We start from the raw sequence: 13,975 nt of genomic DNA, 5'->3' as shown, positions 1-13,975 counted from the left end.
CTAGTGTTTTAAATATCAAAATTGTAAATTTGTCCTCTTCGAACACATTTAGAATTTACTGCACACAAACCCACACAGGTTAAATCCAACTCCCATTTTAATGTCAATGAAACCCCAAGATTTCAGTGAAAGCCTTTCACCCATGCCGCGACATCTGTTTTATATTATTGAAACAGTGATTATTTTAATAGAACTTGAAGAACCTGTGGCGGAATTCTCCGACCCCCCGCAGGGTCAGAGAATCACCCGGGGCCGGCATGGCCTGAATTCTCCGCCACCCAGGAATCGGCAGGAGCGGGAATCGTGCCACGCCGATCGGCGTGCCCCCCACAGTGATTCTCCGGCCCGCGATGGGCCGAAGTCCGGCTGCTGACAGGCCAATCCCACCAACGTGGTTTCAACCACCTCTGGTGGCGGTGGGATTGGCGGCGCGAGCGGGCCCCCGAGGTCCTGGGTGGGGCACGGGGCGATCGGACCCCACGGTGGCCTGGCCGCGATTGGGGCCCACCGATCAGCGGGTGGGCTTGTGCCGTGGGGGCACTCATTTTCATCCGCCTTCGCCACGGCCTCCACCATGGCGGAGGCGGAAGAGACCCCCCTTACCGCGCATGCGCCGGCGCTGACGTCACCACCGGCGCATGCGCGAACCAGCGAAGGCCTTTCAGCCAGCCCCGATGCCGGCCGACGGACATCAAAGGCCGTTGGCGCTGGTTTTGTCGCCAGTCGGCGTGGCGCCAACCACTCCGGTGAAGGCCTAGCCCCTAAAGGTGTGGAGAATTCGGCACCTTTGGGGAGGCCCGACGCCGGAGTGGTTGGAGCCACACCGTCCCGCCGGGTAGGGGAGAATCCCGGCCCTTATCGTATTAGGGCAGCATGGCAGCACAGTGGTTAGCACAGCTGCTTCACAGCACCAGGGTCCCAGGTTCGATTCCCGGCTTGGGTCACTGTATGTGCGGAGTCTGCACGTTTACCTCATGTTTGCGTGGGTTTCTTCCGGGTGCTCCGGTTTCCTCCCACTGTCCAAAGATGTGCGGGTTAGGTGGATTGGCCATGTTAAATTACCCTTAATGTCCAAAAAGGTTAAGTTGGGTTACGGGGATAGGGTGGAAGTGTGGGATTGTGTAGGGTGCTCTTTCCAACGGCCGGTGCAGACTCAATGGGCCGAATGGCCTCCTTCAGCACTGTAAATTCTATTATATTTTCTGTTGCATCACTCTGTGTATTTATATTGAGTTGTATTGAATACGATATTGACTGTTAAGTAAAATGGTGGTTTGTCTTTCTTAAATGGGTGTATAATTTCAATTTCACTATAAAATGCCATGGTGCAGAGTATAATTAGGTAATTGGATAGATTACTGTGAAGTTAGTTTATATTGTACATTCCAGGTAGTACCATTTAATAATTTTGATCTTCAGTTTACCCAGATGATAATTAATTTGATTATCTAAAAATGAAGTAACCCAGTCAAAGGATATTTAGCAAGTATCTAATCATGCTGTGTCATGCATCTGTTGTGTGTATTGGCTGATTGCTTGCTTTTTATTTAATAATAAATTTACTATTAAAATTATTAGTCATTTGAAGAGGGGATTGTGTTGAAGCAGCTTGGTTCAGATTTGTTGAAATTTACCTGTTGTGTGTGATCTTGGTACCTTGTGTTGAAAACTTCAGAAATATTACTCAGCAACAGCCACTTTTAAGTTCGATAAATACTAAAACCTAGATCTTTTGCCAGTACATTTTGGCATATAATACTTTCATTTTTCTAACTAACACTGAAATATGATAAAACCTGATTTTTCTTTTCATAGAGTTCAGATGCTAAAATTTGTAATCTAACTTGTTTAGAGCTGCTGCTCAGAGCAAACTTAATAATTACACTGCAGCAATAGAAGACTGCAAGAGAGCAATAGCCATTGACCCAGACTATAGCAAAGCTTATGGAAGGATGGGGTATGTATATCTTTCAAATTTATTTTAAACAAAGTACATTTAAGAAAAAAAGATCTTAATAAGTTAATTCTGTGATTGCCCACATAAGGGTGAACTGCCTGTCAATAATTTTTCATGAGACCCACAGGTGCCAGTAGCCCTCCAGTACTTCATCAAATCAACATGCTTCATGTGAAAGTCTAGACAATGAAAATTGGCACACTGATTATGGGGATTGGGGCAAAGAGCTTTGTGCCTAAATACCCTCAATGTGGGTAACGATCACTGGGTCTATAAGAAGTGTCCCTATCACTGTCTGTATTGTCTTGCATTGCAGTATGCATTTTTGATTCCTTGATTTTGGAACTAAATTTTAAAATTAACTGCCTGCAATTTAAAAACAGATCCTATATCATTAATAATATATTTTTCCAGTTTGGCATTGACTTCTTTGAATAAACATTCAGAAGCAATCACGTATTACCAAAAAGCTGTGGAATTGGATCCTGAAAATGGGACTTTCATATCAAATCTGAGAGTGGCAGAACAGAAAATCGGAGAGGCATCAAGTCCAGTAAGTGTTGTTTTGCTGAATATCTAGTTCACGTGATGCACTGTAACTTGCCAGCTTTAAAATTAAACTTTATACCTAGGTTTTCCAAATCATTGAAAGTGTTTGTTCTGCCATGTTCTTTCTCTGCCCCTTGATAAATAGCCAACATTTTCTCAATGATGATTTCCAGCTGATTGTTATGGATGTCTTTCAAGTAATTTTGGGCAAACAGTGACTCCTTTAACATATTGGGACATATAGTACGGATGGAAATGGGGAAATCTTAAGATATCCAATATTTATTTTCTGGAAATGGTGATCTATGCTTCTTATATTTCTCCTCGAGTATGTTATGATCTGTGTAGGCACCAATAACTTTCAGGTATAAATTAAAATTTCCATGTAATAGCTGGAAGGATAATACAACACCGTTTTGTTTTTGAAGACTTTTACTGTAACAAACCAAGAGAAAAAGGAATGGGAGGGAGAATGCAGCTTTGCCATACTCTTGTGATAATGTTTAAGTAGTCTATGGTACCCATGCTCGTCTTGAGGCAGCAGCTGGAGTCATAATATATGGTCTTGAAGATGCTAATATACCGTTCTGAGATGCCATACAGTCTTGTGATGTACCAGAATGACTGCCCATGGATGTTGTTGAAAGCCATCTTGAAATCAATGATGTTGATAACAAGCAGCTTCTGATACTCTGATGTTTCTAAGTGCAATGTTCTGCTTGCTGCATATTCTTCATGAAGGGGATTGTCTACTTCTACTTTTAGTTTGTTCAGGAGCACCGTGCCAGGTATTGACAGCAGTGTTATCCCTCTCCAGTCGTTGCAGTTTTTGCTCTATTAATAACGTTGGTGAAACACAAGTCTTTCCCTTATATCGATCAAATGATCACACAACCAGTTAGTTATTTCAAAAGATGGTTTATTTTCATACACAAGGGTTATGTCGAACATGCAAACACAATATCTACTATGAGTTAAACTACACCTATCAGCTACAATAACCTATACTTAACTTCAGGGCGACCAGCACTGTGCAAATGGATAAGGCCTTTATCTGGATTTCACTTGGTTGGTTCGAAGAAAGTGGCTCTGTCTCTGCTGGGCTCATGCGTCAGGTAGCGATCGTTGACCTTGAACTTAGCTGGCTGTTCCTGCTGCAATTGGGCTGGCACAGGCCGGATCCAAAAGAGACAGAACAAATGGCAGTGTCCTCTTTTATCCCTCTGGGTTTTGCGCTCTTTAGGGCGGTCCTTAACCTTGGACCCAGTAGTTCGACAGGGCTCTGATCACTGTCTTTGATTTCGGCCAATAAAGGGGCGGATGCCTTGGTAGCTGGGCGGATCCTTAACGGTCATTGACCTTGGCAGTTGGGCTTTCTGATTAAAGGGAGTGGGGCCGATCAGTCTGTGGCTGTACCGGCTGCTTGATTGGAGTTCTATTGTCCTGGAAAAATGGGCCATTAAAATGCAAACAAGCGGGGGTTTTGATCAGGTCTGGTTCGAACATAGAACAAAAGTGCAGAAGGAGGCCATTCGGCCCATCGAGTCCGCACCGACCCAACCAAGCCCTCACTTCCACCCTATCCCCATAACCCCTCCTAACCTTTTTTGGACACTCAGGGCAATTTAGGATGGCCAATCCACCTAACCTGCACATCTTTGGACTGTGGGAGGAAACCAGAGCACCCGGAAGAAACCCTCGCAGAAATGGGAATAACATGCAGACTCCGCACAGACAGTGACCCAAGCTGAGAATCGAACCTGAGACCCTGGCGCTGTGAAGTCACAGTGCTATACACTGTGCTACCGTGCCACCCTGTGTTTCAGATACATATAGGCTCTGTATCTGTCTGAGTCCTGGGTTGGCCCTAATTCCCATGGTCCTTTGCATGTGGCCATCTCAGATGGCTACACAGTCATTCAAGTTCCCCTTCTTTGGCAGCTTGACGATTACCCATCACCTCCAGTCACCCAGGACATCCTCTGCAGTCCAGATCTTGTTGAAAAGTTCCATAGCTCTGTTGTGATGGTGTTCTTGTCATGTTTCAACGGCTGTGATGCTATCTCGGCAATCACAGGTACCTTGATGGCTTTTTGGACCTCTGATGTGGCAATTTCTTCCAGGCTGACATTCAGCTGCTAAGGTGCAGTGCTGTCATCAAACTCTAACATGGAACTGGAGTTTAGCTGGGATGAGGATCTATTGAAAATGTCCACCCGCCTCGTCTCCTGCTCCTCATGTGTCAATAGTATCCTACTGTCCTTGTCCTTGCCCTTGGTTGTTACAGTGGTGTTTCTTCTTGTATCAGTCAGCTCCCAGACAATCCTGTACAGTTGGAGTTAATTCAATTTGCTGCTTCCTGTGCCTCCCTGCCTTTTGGCTCTATCCACTGTTGTTTGTCTCTCCTGCAGCTCTTGCTCATGGCTTCATCTATTCCTCTGTCCTTCTCCCATCCTTTCATCTTTATTTTAATGTTCTTTCCCTGGTCCCTCTTGATCTTCGCCAGGTTACTTTCATCAATCAATTTCCACATTGTGTCAGTATCCATCATTCTTTGTTGATTCTTTTCCTCCACCCAATGGAGACTTGGGAACACTGGGCGGAATTCTCCGCAGGAGGCCGAATTCCGAGTTCACGACGGCCTCGGAGCCCGCTCCCCGCACCTAATTCACGCCCACCCGGGGGGCTAGGAGCGGGCCTCCATGCTTCTCGGCAGCGACCTCGTCGCACCGAGAATGACGCGCGTCCGGCGTATTTGTGAAGTCATCCGCGCATGCGTCGGTTGCAGGTTCCAACCCGCGCATGCGTGGATGACTTCATCGCGCAGACGGCACGAACCCGCGCATGTGCGGTGCCGTCTTTCCCCTCAGCTGCCCGGCAAGGCGTGGCGGCTTGATCTTGCCGGGCGGCGGAGGGGAAAAAGTGCATCCGTTTTGGATGCTCCCAGTCGTGGTGCTCCCGTGCCAATCAGGCCCCTAGATGCCCCAAACGTGCATCTGGTGCACGTTTCATGAATGCAGCGACCAGGTGTGGTTGCTGCCGTGTTGAAACGGGCGTGAAGGGCCGGCCACTCGGCCCATCGGGCTCGGAGAATCGCCGTTCGCCGTGTAAAATGGCGGGCGCCGATTTTTCCGAGCCGGGGGGGGGGGGGAGAATCGCGGGGGGCGCCAGGGGGACGTAAAAAATGTCGGGTGGCCCTCCCGCGATTCTCCCAGGCCACGTGGGGAGCGGAGAATTCCGCCCACTGTTCTCCAATGTTGCCCCATTGTCAGTAATAGTTTCAAGACGACCAGTCATAAAATAGCAGATGTGGGGCGGCACGGTGGCACAGTGGTTAGCATTGCTACCTACGGCGCTGAGGACCCGGGTTCGAATCCCGGCCCTGGGTCACTGTCCGTGAGGAGTTTGCACATTCTGCCCGTGTCTGCGTGGGTTTCACCCCCACAACCCAAAGATGTGCAGGATAGGTGGATTGACTACGCTAAATTGCCCCTTAATTGGAAAAAATAATTGGGTACTCTAAATGTTAAAAAAAATAAATAAATAAATAAATAAATAGCAGATGTGTCTTGTCCTTCATTTTCTCCATTGCAAATAGCCGCTGTGACTTTGTGGTCATTGGCTTCTTAAGCCTCAGGGGGATCTAGCCTACCACAAAGCTCTCCTCTCGGTTGTTGATTTCATCATGAGGAAGGCGATGGTGGGTGCAGCTGACACCACTGGCTGACAGACCTGGATTTTGCAGGCAACATTGCACTGCTGGCGGAAGAATCATACATGCTGTAAGACACGACCTCCGGTCTATAGAGTAATGGTACCAAAGTTGATCTATGCTTCAGCCGTAAGAAGACTTACGACATTGACAAGTGGACAACAACAAGGCCCTCTCCCATCACTGCCTGCCAATGGAACTCCAAAAATGTTGACCAATTTCCCCAACAAGGTGCAACATCTTCAGGGAGAGTTATTGGCATCCCCAAATTGAAGACACAATCACAAAACATAACAATCTTATAAACCTCATAATTGTAACAATTATTCGAGAGCAAAACCTTCAGCTGCCCTGGGCAAACACAACTGCTCATCTGCTTCACAATGCTAATGTTCATGTCACTGTGTAATCTGTCAGCGCCGTGCCAACGAACAATATAGTAATGAGAGATGTTGACAATTTAATATAGTACTTAATATATAGTATACGAAATTACAGTTGCCAATATTCAATTTAAGATTAATTATACTATGGAAGCCAAACAAACATGCCATCACACCATTTATTGACCTATTCTTGATATTGTAAAGATTTGATCATAACAGTGTGTTAAATTTATAATAGTTAATTATAAGAACTTGACTTGAAATTATTTCAATGTTTGCAGACAGGAGCTGGTTTGGGAGTTGATTTGGCAAGTTTACTGAATAACCCAAGTTTTGTAAGTATGGTAAGTATGATTCAAGTCAAAGTGTTCTAATACAAACCTATACAAAACATTAATTGTGGATCTATTTCATACGATAAGGCTTGAAAGATTTACTTGGTTAGTAAAGGAAAACTGAGGGGATGGTTGACTTGTCACCTCTTTATTTCTCTTCAATTTTTTCTTTCATTGCCACTCCCTTGGGGGATGTTGGTTAACGACAAGCACTTATCTATAATTTTGAAAAAGTCCCAATGAGCTTCACAGACAAAAATGGATGTTGGAGCAATATTTGGAGAGGTGACCAAAAGTGTAATCGAATAGATGGGTTTGAAGAAGGGTCTTAGAGGAGACGAGGGAGGTGGGAGATATAAATACTTAGGGTAGGAATTAAAACTTGTAGGGTCTAAATGATTGGATGTGGTGTATCCAATGGTGAGGTGAAGGGATTGGAGAATACAAAGAGGCTAGAGTGGGTGGAATGGAAAGATCCGGAGCAGGGTTACAGAGCTGTAGGAGGTTACAGAGATAGAGAAAGACCATAAAGGATTTAAACACTGGGGTAAAGTTTTAACTTAGAGGCTTTGGGGAACCAGGATTCAATGTAGGTCACCAAAGACAGTAGTGATGGATGGGCAAGACTTGACAATGGAATAGGATTCAAGCAGCAGAGGTTTGGATGAGCTGAAGCTTATGGAGAGTGAAAGGCTGACCAGGAGGTTATGAGGGAACCGTTTAAGTATCTGAATATTATGTGCAACTTAAAATAAACATTAATTTAATGACTAAATATGCCAGTTTGAATATAACAGCCCAGAACATGGCATCATCATAACATGGTGCCACAAAATGCAGACCCCCATCTCTGCCAGTTTCATCATTTTAACCACACCACTGCCAAGAGGTGGCAAGTATATCCCACAAATTGAGTGATTTCAAAACTGATACATAATATTAAGGACAATCTTATTTACCTCAGGGTGGTGAGAAATTGGAACCACCTACCACAGTGAATAGTTAGATGAATAGTGTAGATGCAAAGGGAAGCCAGATAAGCATTTGAGGGAAAAGGGAATATGGGGTTATGCTGATGAGGAAGGATAGGAGGAGGCGCAAATGTAGCATTAATCGTCAGCATGAATTAGTTGGGATGAATGGCCCATTTCTCTCCTCCATAGTCCATGTAATTTAACTTGGAAAATGCTGGAAACGCACAGCAGATCAGGAAGTATCTGTGGAAAGAGTTAATGTTTCAGGACAAGGACAGAAGGAATGTTTTTGATACGTTGGAATACAGAAGAGGTTGAATTACTGAAGACAGGGCCAAAGAGAATGATGATGAGCCAAGAAAAGAAACAATGAAATAAAATATGTGCCTAGAGCTGCTGTGTGCTGTGAGGTTATATTTTTAATAAGGTCAAGAGGAGTTCATACCGAGTAAATAAAAAAACAAGTTTTATTTACACAAGCGATATGTACACTACCTGGTAGATCCCCACCAGGTTTCTGCTGAGGTTGTTGCCTTACTAGCCAACCTTTTATACATGGGTTAATTAAGATATCCCGCCCCTAGCGGGGGAGCTCGTACTCCACAAGGAGCATGGGGAAGACAAGGTTCCATGCGGGATATTACAATATTATTCAGAAAGAAATAGTAATTAGGAACATAGGATTTACATACAGGGTGATATACTTCTGGCTGCACTGAAGTCAGCTGCGGAGCAATAATGCATCAGTTGGCGGCACAGTAACACTGTTGCTTCACAGCACCAGGGTCCCAGGTTCGATTCCCGGCTTGGGTCACTGTCTGTGCGGAGTCTTCATGTTCTCCCCGTGTCTGCATGGGTTTCCTCCGGATACTCCGGTTTCCTCCCACAAGTCCTGAAAGACGTGATGTTAAGTGAATTGGACATTCTGAATTCTCCCTCTGTGTATCCGAACAGGCGCTGGAATGTGGCGACTAGGGTCTTTTCTCAGTAACTTCATTGCAGTGTTAATGTAAGCCTACTTGTGACAATAAAAATTATTATTATGATTATTATTATTATAAAGAACAGGAGGAAATACAGCATTTTGAGTCTAAAGGTGATTACTTTGAACTCCTAGGAATCAGAAGACATAGCTCTGTCTGAAAGCAAAAATAGGGGGAAAAAAGAGAAAAACAAAACATGCAAAGAAAAGGAAACAAAATGGGGTTGCATCAAAATTGTTGAATTCAGTATTGTGTCTGGTAGACTGTAGAGTGCCTGATTGAAAGATGAAGTGCTGTTCCTCAAGCTTATGTTGAGCTTCAGTGGAACACTGCAGCAGGCCGAGAACAGAAATGTCTGCGTGAAAGCAAGTCATGGCAAGTAAGAGTGGCAATCAGTGTTGGACTGCCACTCCATCCCCACTTATCTGGACTAAATTTCATCCATGCCTGTCTCAAACTATCTTCTTGACTCAGACTGGATGAGATCCAGGCTGCGTAGCGGGTTCCCGGGTCCAGCATCAGAGTCTACAAAAATCAGAACGAAGGAAGGCACACATCCATTGGGGATGGAGGAGGGCGGACATTGTGGGGATAGGACATTGAGGGGTCTAAAGAGGATCAGGGGGGAGTAGTTAGCTCGAAGGTGCGGGTATATAATCAAGTCAGATCGGGGGAGGGGGGGATCCCATGTGGGCCGGGCGTGGGAAATACGGGGCTGGGATCAGGCATGTGAGGTGTCCTGTATGGGAAGTTACTGGGTACTTAAAATAATTACACTGAAATTAGAAGTGGATTTATTTCTCCTAACGTTTTCAGAGTAACTGTTAGAGCAGGGGTGGGGAAACTACGGCCCACGGGCCGCATGCTGCCCGCCAATGGTCTTTATGCGGCCCACCAAGATCAAGTCATTAAAAAAAAAGTTTTGTTTTTTTTAATTTTTTATATTTTTTTATACGGTTAATGGGGGGGGGGGGGGGGGGGGGCTGTTGGGTTACTGGTATAGGGTGGATACGTTGACTTGAGTAGGGTGATCATTGCTCGGCACAACATCGAGGGCCGAAGGGCCTGTTCTGTGCTGTACTGTTCTATGTTCTATATGAGGCGCCCAGAATCATAAACGGGTGAAGCGCCATTTTTGAAAAGTAGAGAAAAAGAAGGCTAAAGGCAGGATGCCGCCAGGGGAAGCGCTGAGGTATATGCCGCACGCTAATTGGTTACAACCGGGACTATTAATTAATATACTATGCGGCCCTTTAAAATTGTGAATTTCTGAATGTGGCCCTTGCACGGTAAAGTGTTAGGGTAACACTGGAAGAACGAACTGAAGTTAGAGATTTAAATCGCTTTGTCAAATGGGTCCCAATGCAGTTCAATTGTCCAGGGGAAGGTAGCACTTCTCTAGAGTATCCAGTAAACCATACCTGGGAGCCTGTGAGAGCGATTCCCCACTATATTTTTGGGGTACCCCAAATCCGACACTGGGGAGCCAGGAGGTTATGGGCCACAGAATTGAAATGACAGCCCATCAGAAGGTTGAGGGTCATGTTTGTGGGATGAATGGAGGTGTTCTGCAAAGCGGTTACCCAATCTAAGACTGGTCTCCCAGGGCAGGGAGGGGAAGTTGCATTTAGTGGTGACATGGAAATGGTGGGAAACAATTTGTTGAATAGAGAGACTAGAAGAGTGGGAGGTGACGACAAGGGGAACCATATTGTGGTTCTGGGAAGGAAGGGGTTGTCATAATATACACCAGTATATCATGGTGCAGACACACAAACTGATGGACATACACTAGGACCGATCAACATGCACAAACACCGCAGCCAATCACCAGTTAGAACACACTCACAGAGGGCATCACTCTTCCCGCTCATTCGGGATGCAGCCTCTCAGAAGCACAAGAGCTTATACGTTACAGCACAGACTCTCACCACGTGCTGAGTGATTCGACTGGTTAGGACAAGCACAGGTCTCTAGTCAATCGAGCATCGTGTAACCCACAGTAATAGTATGTTCAGCACATCAGGGGTGACAACAGAATGCAATAAATGTGGTAGATACTGTTGAAGGCGCTGTCAACCACGGTGGAGGGAACCCTCAGTTGAGGAAAAAGCTAGGTTGACGTTTCAAAAGTACTGTTGTGGAAGGTTGCACTATCAGAACATAAGATGGTGATTGGAGAACTGAAAGAATGGAATGTCCCTTCGTGACACCCTGGTTCACTCCTCAATCACCCCTAGTGCCCCTTCCCCTTCCCACAGCACCTTTACATGGAAAAATGTGACATCTGCCCTTTTACCTCCCCTCTACCTACCCCCTCAGACCCCTAACACTCCTTTCAAATGAAGCAGTGATTTAAGCATACATAAAATGCAGTCTCCCCCACGTTGGAGAGACCAAACATAGATTGGATGAGTGCTTTGCAAAATACCTCTGTTCAGTCTACAGGCTTGACTCTGAGCTTCTGGTGGCCTGCCATTTTAATTCTCTGTCTTGTTCTCAGGCAGACAACTTTATTCTCTGCCTTCTGCACTGTTCAACACAAGCCTGAGGAACAGCATAATCTTTCGATTATGCACCTTACAGCCTTCCAGACTCAATATTGAGTTCAACAATTTCAAACCAAAACACCATGGGCGCAATTATCCCAAAGGGAGACAAACAGCCTGGCGTGGGAGGCCGCTCCTCGCCCCCTATTCTCTCTCTCTCTCTCCCCCCCCCCCACCCCCCGGGGGGCTAGGAGCAGCGGCGCGTGAATTCCGAGCGCCAGGCCTTGTCGCTTGCGTCAAAGCGGCGCGCCGGGAATGACGCGGCCGGTGGTGCCTAAGTGGCGTCAGCCGCACATGCGTGGTTAAAAATGAAATGAAATGAAAAATGAAAATCGCTTATTGTCACGAGTAGGCTTCAATGAAGTTACTGTGAAAAGCCCCTAGTCACCACATTCCGGCGCCTGTCCGGGGAGGCTGGTACGGGAATAGAACCGTGCTGCTGGCCTGCTTGGTCTGCTTTAAAAGCCAGCGATTTAGCCCAGTGAGGTAAACCAACCCCTTCCCGGTTGCTGCCCCGCAAGACATGGCGGCTTGATCCTGCGGGGCAGTGGAGGGAAAAGAGTGCGTCTTTTAGAGACGCCGGCCCGACGATCGGTGGACACCGATCGCGGGCCAGACATCTCCTGAACACGCCCGTGGTGCTCGATCCTCCCTCCACCCCCCACAGCCCCACAAACACCGGTTGCGCGCTTTTCACGCCGGCAGCAACCAGGTGTGGTTGGCGCCGGCGTGAACCGGTCGGGTTCGGCAGGCCGCTTGGCCCATCTGGGCCGGAGAGTCGCCGGTCGCCGTGAGAAACGGCGAGCGGCGATTCTCCACGCGGCCTGTTGCAAAACGCGACACGCCATTTTGGGGGGGGAGGGGGATGAGAATCGCAGGGGGTGCCAGGGCGGCGTGGTGTGATTCGCCCGGCCCTCCCGCGATTCTCCCACCCGGCGAGGGAATGGGCGCGATACTTCGACCCCACGCCGGGTGGGAGAATCGCAGGAGGGCTGGGCGAATCACGCCACGCCGCCCTGGCACCCGCACGCGATTCTCCCACCGCCCCCCACCCCCAAAACGGCGTGTCGTGTTTGCAACAGGCCGCTCGGAGAATCGCCGCTCCGGCGATTCTCCGGCCCGCATGGGCCGAGCGGCCTGCCGAACCCGACTGGTTCACGATGGCGCCAACCACACCTGGTCGCTGCCGGTGTGAACAGCGCGCGACCGCTGCGTGTGGGGCCTGTGGGGGGCGGAGGACGAATCGAGCACCAGGGGGTGCTCAGGAGGGGTCTGGCCCGCGATCGGTGCCCACCGCTCGTCGGGCTGCCATCTCTCAAAGACGCACTCTTTTCCCTCCGCCGCCCCGCAAGATCAATCCTCCATGTCATGCGGGGCAGCGGAAGGGAAGACAGCAACCGCGCATGCACGGCTTGGCGCCAGCCAACCTGCGCATGCGCGGGTGACGTCATTCAGGCGCCCCGCCGGCCGCGTCATTCAAGCGGCGCCGCTTTGACACAAGCGTCAAGGCCCGGCGCGCGAGATTGACGCGCCGCTGCTCCTAGCCCCCCGTGAGGAGCGGCCTCCGACGCCGGAGTGAAACACTCCGGTTTTCATTCCGGCGTCGGTACTTTGTCTCCCTTTGGGAGAATTTCGCCCCATATTGTTTCTTTTTCTTTTCATGCTTCAGTTTTACTCTTAATTTCACTTTCACACAGCAGCACATCTACTCTAGGCAGATATTTTGTTTATTTGCTTCTTTTCCTGCACGCCATCCCCTTTGGCCCTGGGAGACTTCACTTTTCTGTCATTCAATCTCTCCTGTCTTCTACCCTAACATAGACCTTTGTACCACCCACCCTTTGCTCAAAACCTATTACATCTCTAACATTTGCCAGTCTGATGAAATGTCCTTGACCTGGAATGTTAACTAAATGTCTCTTTCAACCGATGCTGCCTGATCTGCTGAGTGTTTCCAGCATTTTCTGCTTTTATTTCAGATCTCCAGCATCTGCAGTGTTCTGCTTTCCTCTAATAAACTATTGGTTAGACTGCTGTTAGAATATGGGGCTGGATTCTCCAATTCTCAGGCTAGGTCCTGATGCCAGCTGGGAACAGTGGCCTTTTACGACCAAATATTTGGTACAAAACAGCCACCGATCCTCCATTTGGCTGGGGGGTAGCAGCAAGGCAGCGTAGAGCACCCGGGTCTAGCTGCCAATATGGCCCGGAGAATTGCTGGGTCCGTGGCCACGCATGCATACGGCGGCAGCTTGCAGCGACCGCACCATGCAACATGGCGCCGGCCGCACATGAAACAGGCCAGCCAAATAATGCACCCCCCCTTTGGCCGGCTCACAACCCCCGGACCACCCCCCAATTGTGCTCCCAGCCTGTGCCAAAGTCCCCCCTGTCCGCGGATCGGCCCTCACCCGACTTTGTGCGGTCTGAGTCCGCAGCCACTACGCCGAGTTTCTGACAGGTAAGACCATGAGAGACCCGAGTACGTCGCAAAAGCGGCGCCGCCCCCGATTTTGTCAGAAACGGGGAT

General features: G+C 48.0%; 1 protein-coding gene across 3 annotated transcripts in view; it reads left to right on the top strand.

The window, feature by feature from the left end:
* The window catches only part of sgtb (small glutamine-rich tetratricopeptide repeat (TPR)-containing, beta), a 65,799-nt gene that overhangs the window by 39,884 nt on the left and 11,940 nt on the right, over positions 1–13,975 (top strand). For all 3 annotated transcript variants that reach the window (XR_005459982.1, XM_038791057.1, XM_038791056.1), the window contains exons 6-8: positions 1,853–1,957; positions 2,372–2,510; positions 6,886–6,948. Coding sequence is in view for 2 of the 3 variants with exons in the window: in XM_038791057.1 (XP_038646985.1) it covers positions 1,853–1,957; positions 2,372–2,510; positions 6,886–6,948 (307 nt within the window). In the remaining variant the exon portion in view is untranslated. The remainder of the gene's footprint in view (positions 1–1,852; positions 1,958–2,371; positions 2,511–6,885; positions 6,949–13,975) is intronic.

This window comes from Scyliorhinus canicula, chromosome 3, assembly GCF_902713615.1.
Source record: "Scyliorhinus canicula chromosome 3, sScyCan1.1, whole genome shotgun sequence".
NCBI classification, from domain to species: Eukaryota; Metazoa; Chordata; class Chondrichthyes; order Carcharhiniformes; family Scyliorhinidae; genus Scyliorhinus; species Scyliorhinus canicula.
Note: the sequence above shows the minus strand (reverse complement) of the source record. Positions and strands in the feature narration are given on the sequence as shown.